Source organism: Myotis yumanensis, unplaced genomic scaffold (genome assembly GCF_028538775.1).
Source record: "Myotis yumanensis isolate MYYU_CA2020_CCGP unplaced genomic scaffold, mMyoYum1.0.hap1 SCAF_3, whole genome shotgun sequence".
Taxonomy (NCBI): Eukaryota; Metazoa; Chordata; class Mammalia; order Chiroptera; family Vespertilionidae; genus Myotis; species Myotis yumanensis.
The window spans coordinates 95,458,749-95,476,280 of NW_027223754.1; the positions used below are offsets into that span (position 1 = coordinate 95,458,749).

The 17,532-nt window shown below is 41.1% G+C and overlaps 1 protein-coding gene across 3 annotated transcripts in view; it reads right to left on the reverse strand.

Annotated features, from left to right (window-relative positions):
* Positions 1 to 17,532, reverse strand: part of TNFRSF19 (TNF receptor superfamily member 19) — a 121,433-nt gene that overhangs the window by 77,002 nt on the left and 26,899 nt on the right. For 2 of the 3 annotated variants that reach the window (XM_070407490.1, XM_070407489.1), the window contains exons 2-3: positions 14,568 to 14,670; positions 12,152 to 12,262 (exon numbers count right to left, since the gene is read on the reverse strand). In XM_070407490.1, the coding sequence (XP_070263591.1) occupies positions 12,152 to 12,262; positions 14,568 to 14,636 (180 nt within the window). In that variant the 5' untranslated portion in view covers positions 14,637 to 14,670. Of the gene's footprint in view, positions 1 to 12,151; positions 12,263 to 14,567; positions 14,671 to 17,532 lie in introns of those variants that run through there. The other variant, XM_070407491.1, reaches the window with a different exon arrangement.

Below are 17,532 nucleotides of genomic sequence, written 5' to 3' on the forward strand. Positions count from 1 at the left end.
CAAAGGCTTTCTTTAAGTATAGAAGGGAGGCTCCACCCCATCTCCTAAGATCAAGGCAAGCACGTAACCCCTGGACAACCCCTGGACAGTGGGGACCTCCCCATTCACAGGCTCAGCATCTCCACTTCAAAGGTTCACACAAAGACAATGTTTCAAAATCATGATTTGATCCAGGCAGCTTGGATGGTAAGGGTCCCATATACAAGTTAAAACACAACAAAGACAAGAAAAGAGAAAAGGGAGAGTAAAAGGGAAAACAAAGGGAGAGAAAGGAAAAAGAGACAGAAGAGGTATATTAACTGGGAGTAAAGTCTGACATTTTGTTTTTCAAGCCAGGTTGATAGAGGAGGGAAAGTGTGTATTTTCCTTCATTGAAGCTAAAGTCACGTGAGTTTAAATGCCAACTCTGCCACTTGTCAGCTGAGTTATTTTGGAAACTCTCTGATCCTCAGAGACATGGAGATAATAATACCTGCCCTACAAAGTTGTTTTGAGGAATAAGCAAGAAAACCTATTAAGCCTCTAAACTGTAAATGAAGCACAGAGTGGGCATTCGTCAAATACATGATACCTATGGCAATTATTATTTTGGGTTTTCTACATCCCAATAAACCAACTTTCCTGATTAACGTATAATCACTGGGAACAGGGAATCTTCAGACTCCAATATTTTCAAGGTTACTTAAAACATTGCTTTCCATTTAAAACATTTTTACTAAATAAATTTTTTTTCTAAAATGAATCGCAATTGCCTGCCTTTTAAAGAATAGTAATCTGTATATATATAAAAGCTTAAGTGAGCCTTACGACTGGTCAACCAAATGACTGGTCGCCCGGTCACTATGACACACACTGACCACCAGGGGGCAGACGCTCAACGCAGGAACTGCCCCCTGGTGGTCAGTGCGCTCCCACAGCCAATGTCCTGCAGTCCCTCCCACCCCCCTACCCCCTCCCCCGTTGGCTGGCCCTAATCACCTTGATCGCTGGCCAGGCTAAGGGACCCCACCTGTGCATGAATTTGTGCACTGGGCTTTTAGTTAGAATATAATTTAACTTTATCTGGTTGAGCCAACTGCTGCAATGTGCTGTAATACAAAAAACTAGGGATCCCTGTGTGTATGTGAACAGTTCTGCTGTTTTCACACCCCTGGCAGGAAGTCAACTGTCATTTCCTGTTCTTGCTGAGTGTCATTGTCTCCAAGGATTCACTTTCTTTCTCCAGTCCTAAGAAACTAGATTAATTGATCCAAATAGAAATGAACTTGAACAAATATAAATGGGTGTTTTGATTTCTCATCTCTTTTGAAAAAGATCAGAAATTTTAGTGTTGGGGAGAACTTTGTTCTTATTTTTTGAATCCTGACTGTATCCTAGAGTTTACATTGTACACAAGAACTATTTTAACCGATGCATTTTTGCCATAGATCACTTTGTGTCATTTACATGTCATTGTATTTTGTAGAATAAGGATGTCATGAAAAAAAATTGGGGGTCTATTCTACACTGGCCCAAAATCATATACAGAAAGAAATGCTTCCCATGCATCATAGTTTGCCTTCATTATCTGGGTATTAACTTATTATTTTTGCTTAGAGTTTATGTTTTGATGACAATAATAATAATCTTTATGGTTAGGTGAGGGGTTGAATAAGGCTTTGTATCAATTACTCCCACAAACAATGCCACAATGTACTGAGCATGAACTATAAATCATATAGTCTCCTGGGAACTTGCATAGAGATTATTTGGGGAAATGTTATTTAAATATATTTTCTCTAAATTATTTGCCAATTTAAAAAAGATTAGAAAACCAGCCTATTATTTTAAAACTTTTAAAAATTAAATAGCTTACAGTTATGAAATGACAAGCTACATGTTAAATTAACCACAAACATTAAATTAATTGAAAATTTAGAGAAGTTATTTCCAAGAAATGTAATTACAGTATAGTGTACAGGGCAGTAATCACTTTTAGAATGAACTGTGCTATTTATAGAGCACTAGGAACACAGAGATGCTGTAATTATTTGAAATCCAGGCTATACATTATACAGCACAATATGTATTTTCTATCTGAGATTAGGAATCTGTGAATTTGGAGGTCTGCTCAGGGCGATCAGTGCCCCTAATCCCTGTGTTCAAGAGTCAACTGTAAATTTTAAATTTAAATTTTAAATTTAGACATATTATAAATGTCTACTTTGATGTTTTTATTTCATTCAGTAAAACTAGGTGATTAAAATACCTTGAAATCTTCCCATTAAGTTCAATAAATAACTACAAAGGAAAATAAGAAAGGAGACTAGAGACCATTTCTTTTTCCTTCTCTTTTTATAACCTCTTATATTGTAAAATTACTATAACATACAAGATTTTTCTCAAAAAACAAAAACACATTCCTTCCCATCTCTAGTCTCTGAGTTCCTACTCCCTCCATACAGGCAAACACTGTTATCAGGTTTTGGGATAACCTGCCAGAAATATTCTCCATATGCACCACTGTTCTGCAACTAATTTTATTATTGCCCCCACTCAAAGCATCTTGGAGAGTCCCTCAGACCAGCATATGGAGATGTTCCATCGTATGGCGGCAGCTTCTTCAACTCTGCAGATGTCCTTAACCATCACGGTGTCTCAAGGGTTGGAACATAGAGGGCAACACGTTTGGTGAATTTCACCAGTGCACATCACTGATCTAACTGTGCATTTAATAAAAACAGTATCAAATCTTTGGCATATTTTCTCTCATTACTTTTGAATAGAAAGGGGCAATTTCCTTAGGCATATTATTTTCTGTGGCCAGCTAATATATTACACTTGGGAATAGAAGAAAAGGGAGTTTTTGGTAAAATAAAACAGATTACTGAAAGGAGAGGGTAGGCTAGTCATGCTGTGTTCAAGCTTAGCCTTTTGACAAACTATCTCCTTGACTAAACTCTACAAGCTCCTCTGAGCCATTTTCAACAAGGCCTTGTTCTTAGGCTTTGTCCTTAAGAGCCCAGTTGTCCAAAAATCCTGTCAAGTAAGTTTAGCTTCAATCTATACCACCACCCTGCCCGCCTCATACTGCTTATCCTCAATATCTGATAAAATTTCCTCAACCACCGTCCCTCAGAAGATATCTGATCACTTGGGCCTGCCTTCAGTAACAATCCTGTTAAGTCTGTTTAGCCAGAATCCCCCCTACTCTGATGTTTCCTCTTAGTAATGTCCCATACTGACTCTGCTCCTTGGTTATAAACCCCCACTTGTCTATGTTGTATTGGTATTGAGCCTAGTTCTATCTGAGGTCTCTTTTCCCCTATGGCAATAGTTCCTGAATAAAACTTGCTTTTATTGCTTTAACCTCTGTTCCTCTTTTTGAGACTTTCCCAGTTGCACTAGGGTTCTCCTTCTCATTATTTCATGAGAAGGACTCTGTGGTGTGTGTGTGTGTGTGTGTGTGTGTGTGTGTGTGTGTGTTTGGTGAGGAAGGATAAAGACGGTAGGGAAGAGTAAGTCAGACAATGGCCTGGGCTTCAGAATAAGATATGTGTGTTTTATTTTTTTAGAACATGGTCTTCCATTAATATCAATTGTAGGTATGTACTTGGGCTTTAAAATAATCCTATAGTCTTTATTTCTGAATAAATAAAGACTATATTCAGGCACCTGGCACCTTAAAAAACTGAAGGAAATACCTTCCCTGAATCCCTGAGAAAATCTTTTTACTAATAAACTTTGAGGTGGGAAAATAGATACACAAATTTTTAAAAATACAATTAAAAAAACAACATTGTTGTAGGGTTCCTAGTTCTGAAAATCATGCAATAAGTTAACAATTCTTTGTACTTGACATCTCCTTTACCACTCTTTCCCAAGAGCTTATCATAGCACCTGGTACTGACAAGGATTCTTTGCTTGATCAAACTTTAGTAGGTTCCTAAAGCTTCTCCTAGGCCCATCTGTGCACGCCCTTGCAAAATCCAGTTTTGGCAAGACCTTCACTAAGTCAGTTTAACCAGGAGCCCCACCCTCAATATCTGATAGAGTTCCTTATCCTCCATCATCCCCAAGGTGATGCCTGAACACCATGTTAGGTCGGCTTTAGCCAGAAACCCCCTTACTCCTTATGTTTCCTCTTAGTAATTTTCTATCCACTGACCCTCACCCTGCTCCTTGGTTATAATTCCCCCTTGCCCATGCTGTATTTGGAGTCAAGCCCAATCTCTCTCCCTACTGTAAAATCCCATTGCACTGGTCCCTATATCTACTGCGAAGGTCCTGAATAAAGTCGGCCTTACCATTTTCATCACAGATTTTTTTTTTAATATATTTTATTGATTTTTTACAGAGAGGAAGGGAGAAGGATAGAGAGTCAGAAACATCAATGAGAGAGAAACATCGATCAGCTGCCTCCTGCACATCTCCTACTGGGGATGTGCCCGCAACCCAGGTACATGCCCCTGACCGGAATCGAACTCGGGACCCTTCAGTCCGCAGGCCGACGCTCCATCCACTGAGCCAAACCGGTTTTGGCAGATTTTTTTTTTAATAGTACACAACAGGCTGGTGAGTAATAAGTACTTCCTGAATAAACGAATGGATGAATTTTGTTTAAGGCAGTATTTCTTAAAGTTATTTTTATTTTATTCCAGGGAGCAAAACTGTGTAAAGTTTATGGCAATGGCTCCCACTTGGTAAGATCCTCCTAGTCTGGTGGAGTGGAGTTGGGGGTGGGGGCAAATAAGGGTGAGGGTCTGTCTAGGGTGAGGGTGGAGGTGTGAGCAGCCTTTTTTGCGGTGGTTCCAAGACAAGAGAGGGCTGGATCCATCTGGGCTGCTTACACCCAAGCTGGCAACAGGAGTAGCTCTGTCACTCTGCCCAATACTTTTAAGCCACATTCGGTGGCTTTGCAGTAGCAAAATGACTCAAAGTAAACAGTCCTCAAATCCCCTTCTCCCTTTTCTCCCTCTGCAAATCCAGCACTGAACAAAAACACAAGTGGAGCCCACCTACACCTACATTTTCGAGGAGCAGTTCCTCAGGCCACAGGATCCTCACAGACCATCAATTGTCCAGGAAACACATTCTGGGGCCTTGGGTCTAAAGCTCTATTTATTTGTACAGCCAATAAGTTATTAAATTTGGTTCTTTGAACTTTAAAAGTTCATGTCTGGACAAAGAAGAAGCTACTTGTGGAGAAAATCTAGGGCATACAAGTGGAAACGGCAAATTAGATTTACATGGCTGGTGTTTAGAAATCAGCTTTTTAAATTTCCTTTCATAAAACAACACCAAAGACATACCCTCCTGACAACTTTCAGTTTATGAAAATCCATAGTTGAACTTTTATAAGGAAAAGTACAAGCTAGAGCTTGTTAATATTTGCCAAACACCACAGGGTTCGATTAGGACAATTAAACATAAATAAAGTGAGCAACATAGCAATTAAGTGGCAAAAATGAATCTTTTTTATGCTTGCAAATTGCATTAATTTTTGTGTGTGTGACTTTCTTCATATGGATGAAAATAGTTTTCCCAAAAGTAGATGTCTTTAAAAATATGAAGCTAGACATGCACCCGTGTGGAGAGAAGTATGCTGCTGTTTACAAGAATTAATTTTCTCATATTAACTAAAGTCACCCCAATAATTGGTTAGAAAAGCTTACTTTGAAAATCATGCCAGAGACTTGAAGTCTGTTTCAAGTAGTTTATCCAAAAATGAGTGTCCTGATTTACTGCTTGGAGGCAATCATGTTAAAAGCACATTATTGGCATTAATGCTCAGTAAGGAGGAGGGGCCATGGCTAAGCAAATTTTAGAGTAAGAAGTAAAAATCTATGTGATCACTCAGGAAAACAAAACTCATTCTCTCTCACATATACCAATGGTGTTTATTCTCATAAGCTGAAAGAATGTCTGTGTAATACTCCTACCCATATTCACTACTCGAGACACCCAGCATGTACTTCTTATGGAGCAATGTAAACAAAACTTTGTATTTTTTTGCCTCAGAAATAGGAAAAAGACACTATCAATTATCCCCATAAACTTTAAAAAACTAAACCCTGTGGAGGAAGAGAGAACAACTAAATATGACTCAATGGATAAAATCCTCAAAACAGACTCCAAATGGCTCGGTGATGGGTCACGGGTTTTCCCAGAGATATAAAAAAACTACTTATTAAGCTGAATTACTAAAAAGAACCTAAATAAGAAGAAGTGATGCTTGGGCTTTCAGGGAGGGAACTGGAAACCAAAAGAGCTAATGGGATGAGACTGCTCAGGATGGCACAAGAGGGCACACAAAGGTATGAGGAGCCACAGGGATGGCGCCCACTTGGCAAGACCAAACAGGAGCTATGGAGGAACAGAAACAAGTGGATGCTTTGAAACCAGTGGCCAGCACAGAGGCTCGAAGGAGGAAGAAGAGGATGGAGGCTGACCAGGGAGCAGTTCCTGCACCTCACATGTGCAGCAGGTGAACATGAATTGGATAGCTATCTGTTTCAAAAGTGGGTCCTGAGTCAGAACATCTGGAGGAAAGTTCACGATTCTAGAGCAGCGCTGTCCAATACAACAGCTATAACTTCATGTGGCAAAACATAAATTTAATTAATTAAAATGAAATGAAATAAACAATCCAGTCCTTGGTGACACAAGCCACAGTTCAATATGTCTTAAATAGGAAGTAGAATAATAATATGTATTATCTACAATAATAAAAGAGAAACATGGTAATTAGCGTACGACCGCTACCCTTCCCATTGGCTAATCAACATATCCTTATGCAAATTAACAGTCAGCCAAGATAGCGGCCGGCAGTCATGCACTGAAGCGAACAGGGAGGCTTGCTAGCTCCAGTGATGGCGGACTCCAACGTTCCCCGCCTGACTTGCCGGCCTCTCAACTGCAACTCTAAGCAACTATGTTGCAAATATAGAAGCTAAACAAAAACCTAGAAACCGGCTTTTAGTCAGCCAGGCTTCAGCCAGCCGGACCGCAACATTGTATCAAATACAGAAGGTAAAGGCCAGAAACCTGCTTTCAGCAGCTAGGCCTCAGAGCTAAAGCTGGCCCAGAATAGAAAAAAAAAAAAAGAAAAAAAGGAGCAGTTGGGAGCTTCAGTCACCCGCCAGCCTGAAAACGGCCCTCAGCCCCTCACCCAGACTGGCCAGGCACTCCAGTGGGGACCCCCACCCTGATCCAGGACACCGTTCAGGGCAAACCAGCCAGCCCCCACCCATGGACCAGGCCTCTATCCTATATAGTAAAAGGGTAATATGCCTCCCAGCACTGGGATCAGCGTAACAGGGGGCAGCGCCCAAACCCCCTGATCGCCCTGCAGCTCTACGTGTGACAGCAGGCGGGGCCACAACCTCCCTATCCGCCCTGCTCTGTTCGTGACAGGGGAAGGTGCTGCACCCCCTGATCAGCCTTGCTCTGTGCCTGATAGGGGGAGCTCTCCAAACCCCTGATCGCCCTGTGGCTCTGTGTGTGACAGGGTGCAGCGCCCCAACCCCCTGATCGCCCTGTGGCTCTGTGAGTGACAGGGGGCGGGGCCACAACCTCCCTATCTGCCCTGCTCTGTTCGTGACAGGGGAAGGCGCCCCAACCCCCTGATCAGCCCTGCTCTGTGCCTGATAGGGGGGAGCTCCCCAACCCCCTGATCACCCTGCGGCTCTGTGTGTGACAGGGTGCAGCGCCCCAACCACCCCCCACCCACGGGCCCTGCTCTGTGTGTGACAGGGTAGAGCCATAACCTCTCCATCAGCCCTGCCCTGAGTGTGACAGTGGCAGTGCCCCAACCCCCTGATTGGCCCTGCTCTGTGGGTGATAGAGGGTGGCGCCCCAACCCCCCTCCACGGGCCTTGCTCTGTGTGTGACAGGGTAGAGCCATAACCTCCCCATTGGCCCTGCCCTGAGTGTGACAGGATGCAGCGCCCCAACCCCCTGATCCGCCCTGCTCTGTGTGTGACAGGGGGCGGTGCCCCAACTCCCCTATTGGCCCTATTCTGTGAGTGACAGGGGGGAGCTCCTCAACCCCCTGATCAACCCTGCTCTGTGTGTGACAGGGTACGGAGCCCCAACCCCCCTGATGGGCCCTACTCTGTGAGTGACAGGGGGCAGTGCCCCAACCCCCTGATCGGCCCTGCTCTGTGGGTGACAGGGGGCAGCACCCCAACCCCCTGATTGGCCCCACTCTGTGAGTGACAGGGGGCAGCGCCCCAACCCCCTGATCGGCCCTGCTCTGTGCGTGACAGGGGGTGGCGCTGCAACCTCCCCATCGACCCTGCCTTGAGTGTGACAGGGGGCGGCGCCCCAACTCCCCAATCGGCCCTGCTCTGAGCCTGACCAGGGGCCGCACCTAGGGATTGGGCGTTCCCTCTGCCACCCGGGAGCAGGCCTAAGGCAGCAGGTCATTATCTCCGGAGGGGTCCCAGACTGCGAGAGGGCACAGGCCGGGCTGGGGGACCCCCTCCCCTCCCCCGAGTGCACAAATTTTTGTGCACCGGGCCTCTAGTCCTATATAATAAAGAGCTAATATGAAAATGGTCATCACACCCTCACACAGTCATGCCGTAATGGCTCAGACACTCAACACTGGGGAGAGAGGAATGGGGACCAGCCAGGTATAAATGAGCTCACAAGAGAGGAATGGAGACCAGCCAGGCACAAATGAGCTTGTGAGAGAGGAATGGGAGCATCCAGGCTGCAGCCCAGGAGAGGGACAAGCCACACACCCCGTGGTCCCGGGCGCCAGTGGCTGCGCCTGCAGCCCAGGAGAGGGACAAGCTGTCCACCCTGCAGTCCCGGGCGCCAGCAGCTGGGGATGCAGCCTGGGAGAGGGACAAGCTTCCCACCCCATGGTCCTGGGCGCCAGCGGCTGGGGCTGCGGCCTGGGAGAGGGACAAGCCTCCCGCCCTGTGGTCCCACGCACCAGCAGCTGGGGCTGCAGCCTGGGAGAGGGACAAGCTGCCCGCCCCACAGTCTCAGGCACCAGTGGCTGCACCTGTGCAAGGGGCCCAGGAGAGGGACATCAGCTGCCTGCCCCGTGGTCCCCTGTGGCTGCGGCTGGCCTAGGTAAAGCCAGCCGGGTCCTGGATGTCTGCGGCCGGCCAGAGGGAGCGAAGCCCGAGTCCCGGGTGCAGGGTGAGGCAGAGGTGGTTAAGGGTGATCAGGCAGGCAGGCAGAGGGGTTAGGGGTGATCAGGAAGGCAGGCAGAGGGGTTAGGGGTGATCAGGCAGGCAGGCAGGCAGGTGAGCAGTTAGGAACCAGCAGTCCCGGATTGCGAGAGGCAGTCAGACATCCTCTGAAGGTTCTTGGATTATAGAGGATGCAGGCCGGGCTGAGGGACCCCCCCACCCATGCACAAATTTCATGCACCAGGCCTCTAGTTATAATATATTTAGCATTCCAGGTAAAAAGCAATTCATTATTTATAAATGTAGTCATCTGACAATTAATAAAAAGTTTAGTCTTAATCAAAAGACTAAATTTTTCCCTTGACTTTGTTTTGTATATTTTTTTTATTGATTTCAGAGAGGAAGGGAGAGGGAGAGAGAGAGAAACATCAATGATGAGAGAGAATCATCCATTGGCTGCCTGCTGCATGCCCCCTACTGGGAATCGAGCCTGCAACTCAGGCATGTGCCCTTGACCGGAACTGAACCCAGGACCCTTCAGTCTGCAGTTGGATGCTCTATCTACTGAGTCAAACCAGCTAGGGCAGAAGATAGATTTTTTAAAATCCTATATAATAAAGAGTTAATATGCTGATTAGACCAAACAGTAGAACGACCGTCCAGATGACCTTCCGGAAAAAGCCAGGGCTGCAAGGGCCGGCCGAGGCAGCTGGGGCTGTGAGGGCCGAGCTCCTTGCATGAATTTCGTGCATCAGGCCTCTAGTAAAAAATATTAGAGCTGATAATACCTTCACCCTCTGGTTTGATTCTCCAGAAATAATTTTGAGGTTATAGTCTCTGAGTTCAAAGGATGAAGGTTAAGGAGCAATTTCTTAGAAATCATTTACTCAACTTGGCATCTGTAAAGTTTCATTTAGATTTTCACAGAGATTTGGGAAATGAACTTTTGAGGGGTGGAAATATCATAGTCTATTTTCCTCATGGGCACTGTTGATTTTTAACTACTTTGTTTACTGATCCTAGATATTCAGATCTTCTATAAAGAATCCTATATAATAAAAGCTTAGGTGGAGTCACGTGTGACATCATCACAAGATGGCTGCCACAAGATGGCCACCCTCACAAGATGGCCGGCATGAGGCAGGTGGGGGCAACCAGGCCTGCAGGGGAGGGCAGTTGGGGATGAACAGGCTGGCAGGGGAGGGCAGTTGGGGACAATCAGGCAGGCAGGGGAGCAGTTAAGCATCAATCAGGCCAGCAGGGGAGTGGTTAGGGGGTGATCAGGCAGGCAGGTAGGTGAGCGGTTAGGAGCCTGCAGTCCCAGATTGTGAGAGGGATGTCCGAATGCCGGCAGACATTCCCCGAGGGGTCCCAGATTGGAGAGGGTGCAGGCCGTGCTGAGGGACACACACCCCCATGCATGAATTTCGTGCACTCAGCCTTTAGTATTTATATAAACAGAACAAAATCTTTTTGAAAATGCATGTTACTAAAATCCACAGATTAAAATATATCAGCTGAGATGCTGTAGTTAAGTAGATGTCACACAGAGTTTGAAGGTCAGTTTTTTCTTTTAAAAAAATATATTTTTATTGATTTTAGAGAGGAAGGGGGAAGGAGAAAGAGAGATAGAAACATCAATGACGAGAATCATTGATCAGCTGCCTCCTGCATGCCCCCTACTGGGGATTGAGCCTACAAACTCGTGCATGTGCCCTGACCGGTGACCAACTGGTTCATAGGTCAACGCTCAATCACTGAGCCACAGCGGCGGAGTGAAGGTAAGCCAGTTTCAATCCAAAGGGAAAGCTCAGGATATGGAAAACCACCACTTATCTAACACAACAACCAGAGAGAGGCCCTGCACCAGGAATTACTGTGGAATGCATAAATCTTAGTGTTCTGCTGTTTGTAGATCATTGATCAAAAATCTATGAATGACAACACTCAACTTTAAATAATGGCAGTCTGTAGGGGCAAAGGACTTCTCTTTTAAAAGTAACTTTAAATAAAAAGAAAAATCTTTTGTTCCTTTTCTAACAGGAAGACTTTGATGCTTTATTTAGAACAACAAAAAAATGATACATCAATTCTCTACAACTAGTAACATCTTCAAAAGGTCAGAAAATAAAGCAAATAGATATATAGCTCTGAACCTGCTCTCAAAAAAGAAGAGCCCCAAGAATATCCATGACTTAGAAATATGCTAGAACACACACAGTGTTTCTTAACAAATAATGGTTAAAATGAATATATTTTAAAATGACACTGGGAGTAACATACACTCAACTTGGGAAGACTGATAACACTTGCATTGTCAAATGTTCAAAACCCTGGTTTGGAAAAGAACTGCTCTCTTGGAGCATCATTACTTAAGAGACCATTGAGCTCTACTTCTTGACTAGCAATGGTAACATTCATTTCTTTTTCCATAATTGCAATTTATTTATTTTTCTTGTTTTGTTTTAAATCTTCATTGTTGAAAGTATTACATATGCCCCCTTTCTCCCCCCCCAATGACCTCTTCTAGCCCACCCCTCATCCCAGGCCTTCATCACCCTATTATCTGTGTCCAATAACTTGTATATATGCATACAAGTTCTTTGGTTGATCTCTTCCCACCCAGTCACCCCCGCCTTTCCTCTGAGATCCTCAGAGGGTAACATTCATTTTAAGAAAGAAAAGTCTCAGTATGTGAGCATTACCACTTTCTGTTATCAATGCTTTATTTTTAAATGTTTAGTAGACTATCAATTCTTTTTAATTAATACAAATAAATCTTAATAATTCTAGTCTTTCAATAAAATACAATAAACACTAAGTTATATAAAACAATGACATTTATTGAATTCTGGTTATTAGAACCTACTTCTTTTGTGTTCTATTTGGCTAAAGTGACACAATGAACCAAGAATTCTGCCATGGTGTCCACATCTTCACTAGTAATTAATGAAAAGAATTTAGCTAAAAATACTACATTTAAAAAACACAGATCTACAACTATACCATGCATACCATACCTTAGACAACTCCATGCCTGGTCCACACTGCTTGCAGAGAACACAATTTCCAAACCGATCCTTGAATTCTTGTTGTCTACAATCCCCTGTTTCACAAATCACTTTACAGACCTGAAAAAAAAATGTTTCACAAAGCATTATATTAAAGTAAGTTAATTGCATTTTTTGCAAGGAAGAAACAATATCATCAGGATAATTCCCATAATCACTGAATGTAAACATTAAGTCAGAGTGAGGCCAATTTAATTTTCACTTTAGGAATAAAAACCTTTTTGAATAGGTAAGTGGAACAAATAAATCAATATGTTTGATTCTTTTCTGTATTCTCTGAATGAGGTTCCCTTTTTCTTGGAATCAACTGCTATCTTCCTCTGATACATTTCTGAGGACCCAAGGTAGAAAATGCCTTAAGAGCTGCTCTCTTTTTTAGGAGGATTATAAAAGAACAGTCATGCAGAGACCCAAGGTCCTTTGTAATCTCAAAAATTCTGATTTCCAAAACTATATTTTTGATCATCAAGAAATATAAGCATATTCAAGGATAATGAATTGAATAAATAAATAAATGAAATTAATTAGTATAGCTATAGGAATTTTGCTATTATCCTTTACACATATCTGCCACTCAGTTTTGATGTAGAAATTTTAACCTTTTCAGGTGAACTGCATTTATTTAGAGATTGTCTTTCGATAACTTCTGACAATCTTGAGATCAGTAAAACTCTTGATGATGAAGATAACAATGGTAGCCAAACACTCTGAATGATTCAAATTAAAAGTACTATGTAAATATGAACTTATATGCTTATTGACTACCATTTAACCATTTAAAAAGGACCTAATGATATACTTTGGTTCACAGCATAGGACTTAAATAGAAAGATTATCTATTTTGGCAAAAATGTAGGTTGTAAGTAATTTTCAAAATATAGCCTTTTTTCTTATTTTATCTAAAAACAGTAAATTCACTTTATATACGATCATCCTACAAAATTGTGTTATTCTGTTTTCTTAACAGTATTTTGTGGGGGGAAAAAATTGTCCGAAATAATAGAATTTCAGATTGGTGACAACATTCAGTTCAACCTTTCATCGTTAGCAGAAATGTCCTCAATGACATTCCTGACTATAATTTTGTTTTCCAAAATGAAAGCTAAAAACCTCTAGGAAGTACTGGGAGAACAGTGACTGCTATTATGGATAAAGCCTATCACACACAGGTACACACTGAATTGTTTTTGATGGCTATAATAATGAGCAATTATTCAGTACAAATTACCTCCACCTTGTAGCAGAAATATCTGTAAGGATATCGGCAAGCCTCCTTATATAAAAACAAAGACGGAACCTCCTGAGCAGGCAGAAGAGAGAGTTCATGGTAGAATTTAGGCCTACAACATGATTTGGGGCTAAAGGTCTAGTAATCTCCTCCTGCCTCTCTTCACTGTTCTTGACTACCAATCTTAGAGGAGTTTGGTTTTATTTGAGAGAGGTAAGAGATTCCCTCCCACTGCAAAGCAACTGCAATGGTTTTGAGAAAGACATTACCCAACCTCCTCCTTCATTCCAATGTTTCACTACCTCAACTGAAAGAAAGGAAGCTTTCCTTATATCTGCCTAAATCTCAGACTCTAAATGGACCCCATTTCCTCTTATTTTGTCTTCCAAGAAGACTTTGAGTACTGCCTTCAATATAAATAATTCTTTTTATAGTTGTAGATCATAATTATATCTTCAAACTAAATAAGTTTCAATTCTTTTGAACACCTTCATAGATCTTTTGTGTCAAGCTTTCAATCATGAAAATCCTCCATCTGTCCTTAATGCTTTTTGGAACCTAGAATATAAATAACTATATTAAAATAACAGAACTTTCAAAAATCAATTCTAAATACTTCACAAACTGTGTGAGTCATGGGCTCCAAGTCAGACTCTATGGTCTTGTTAGGTGCTGTGGGAATGCCTGTAAACCCAAAGTAATAACTGTCATGGGGCTGCAAGTAAAAATAAAATATAATTTTGACAATTGTTACAAAAGTCCAGACTCAGGAGCAATCTTTGATTTATTAATTAAATGTAACAATTATAAAATGCAATTTGAAAGCAAATTTTAAAATATGGAATCAGACAAAGAAAACAGTTTGGGTACTATGTATATGAATTCTTCCACCACTCTCTTTTTTTATTATTTATTGATATATATTTTTAGAGAGAGAGGGAGAGGAAGAGAGAGAGAGAGAGCAAAACATCAATCAGCTCCTGCACATGCCCCAATCAGAGATCTAACTTGCAATGTGAGCATGTGCCCTGACCTGTAATCAAACCAGCGACCTTTTGGTACATGGGACGACACTCAACCAACTGAGCCACACCAACCAGGGCTCACCACATTCTTATGAAAGTAGAGTTGACTTACCAAATAGGCTAGCAAAGCTACAATGGTGAAAAATGTTTTCTCTTGTTCTAGTAGCACTTTTAAAGCCATGGTTCTTAATAAATGTACTTATTGTTGAAGAGTTCTAAAAGATAAGAAGATAACAGATAACATTCATAATAATTAGTGACTATGCTCTATATTTACTGTATAATATTTATTATTTGCTTATATATATATACTAGTAATAGTATTTATGTTTTAAAAAGAATCATCTTTAAGAAGGTACAATAGGTATATAATATGTAATATTTAAAAATGTAACTTATTAGAGTTAACACTTTGTCTACATACACACCATATGCAAAACTCCTACTGGTTTTGAATTCTCAGGTCTTTATTTTCTACCCAAGCCTCCATAGTGTCCAACCTACTTCACCCAGTAGAGAATTACATTTAAACAGTGAGTATGTAAACCTTCCATTCCATGGATTCAATCATCACCAACAGGATAATAATAGTGATTAAAAAAACAATTAACACCTGCTAAGCACTATGTGCCAGGTACTATTTTCAGCATGTTAACTCATTTAATCTTTCAACTACTCTAGAAGATAGTTACTATTGTTATCCCCATTTTAGAGAGGGGAAACCGAGGCTCAGAGAGAGCTGAGCCACTTGCCCATGGTCACACTGCTAGTAAGAGGATACAAACCCAGGTGGGTTGGCTCCAGTATCCCTGTGTCACTATACCTTGCAAAACAATCTGTTTGGATCTTTGACCTTACTAGTTAACTCCACTAAGAAGCAGACACAGATAACATTTGGCATTGTTTCCCAAACCAGTTCAGTGCAAATTATATATTAGCAGAAAAAATATGCATTCATTTAAAAACATCTAAACATAATTTACAAGTGATGAAATTGGAGGCACTAATCTGACATTTCAATAAAAGATAATCCAAACCTCTTTATATTCCCCAGAAATGATCTAAAATGTAGAAACAAATGTAGAGCCAGAGCATAGCATGGGAGTAGACTTTTTTTAAATGAAAACTTATCTGGAGGCTCCATCTATCAGGTAGAGAAACAAGGGTTCAGTTCCCCTTTAGGGTTGAATCTTCCAAAAGTAACAGAGACCCAGAGCAAATAACCTGACTACTTAAAAAGAAACCATAGCAGAGAACCAGAACCGTGGGCCAAATAGCTCAAGAAAAACAATAACAATAACAAAACAAACAATAACAAAAGGAAGCAGAGTTGGGCAGGCTGATGTGTCAACTGCTAGCCAAGCAGTGCACCTGGAGTGCGCCTGAACACAGCCTGGACACACACAACCCAGATGGTCATTTCAGCTGCCTGAGCAGATCCAATTATCAGGGCAATAAAAATATCATTTTTAAGTTTGTCAAATGAATGACTCATTTTTAGTGAACTCAAGCAGCTTTTATTGCTTTTCCAGCTTCTTGGCCATAGCCTTCCTTTCCCCCCTTGCATATCTCAAAATCATCCAGTAATTACCCAACCATGCAACTTGCTCCTTGTGTAGACACAGGATTGGGGTCAGAAGATAAAATCACATTCCATGAAAGGTATGCTGCAAGTTATCTTTCTTGACATGATCTCAAAATTTTTTTAATGTGCTAATTTTTAAAAGTAAAAAACAAACATAAAAATTATATGGAATTAAACTAATATGGAAAAGAGGATATATATATATATGTGTGTGTGTGTGTGTATATATATATATATATATATATATGAGCATTTACACAAAATATGAGAAAAAATAAACTGACAGAGTCATTGCATACCATAATTGAGCAACTAGGTTGGACTGAATACTCTCCTGGTATCCTGTACTAATGACTGAGGAAGGCAGATAAATACAGTAGCATATTCTTGAAAAGGCAATTGACAACAAGCTAGAAAGCATGATTTTGACTTCATAAAATACACCTATTTTATATAAAAAATATTATCAATGGCTAGGTTCATATTGTGGCATTCTGGATAAATTTTTCCCCTTTTTCCTACATTTCTTTATAGTGTACTAGTATTTCATTAATAATAAAGGAAAAGCTAAGTGACATGGTCCTCCTTGAAAAGTTTATAAAAGAGGTAAAAAGATAAAAAACATATAAACACTACCAAAGAAAGAAGAAAATTAAATAAAGTACTATGATTTTTGCATCACAAAGTTTTTTTTAGATTATAGGGTAGAAAAAATTAATAAAACTATACCTTATGTGCTGACTTCTATTGTTCTCCCAATACATGTGCTAAATTGAATAGTTTGAAGGGAAAATATAAAAGTAGTATTGCCTTGCCTAAATTTCCTGTATAGGTAGATTTGTCTGCACAAATTATCTTCTAAACTCCTTAGTTTTGCCCCTATGCCTTTTATAATCTCACTGGATGGCCTGCCAGTCCCACCACTGGTCACTCCTCTCATTGCCCATCCAGTTCAGCCCTCCCACCATACTTTTGCTTCTCCTGAATACCTGTGATCTTGCCCTCATGAACAGGCCCTCCTCTATCTGGAGGGCCTATCTCCTACTGAATCCCTACCAGAACCAGCTCAACTGGAACCCTGCTGTCCATAACCAAGCACAGAGAATAGAGTTGCTCCCTATGGCTCTATAGCTCTTCTACATTCACATACAGTATGTATCATGTTGCACAGCAATTATGCTTATTTGTGTCTCAGTTTACTCACCAGATTATATGCTCTTTAAAATAGGGACTACACCTTATTACTCATTGTATTTTCAGTGTCTAGCATATAAGTGCTAGATATAAAAGTGCTCAATGAACATTTGGAAATTAAGCGAAGGAAGAAGCACAAAACAAGGTAGACTATATTGTGGAAAACAAGTGAGATTTGGTTGCATATAACAGACTTAATTCATCTGTGGTGAATAGAATAAACATTCTAATATATATTTTTTATATAATCTTATTACCTCTTCAAGGCATTAAATAATACAGTAATCCTATATAATAA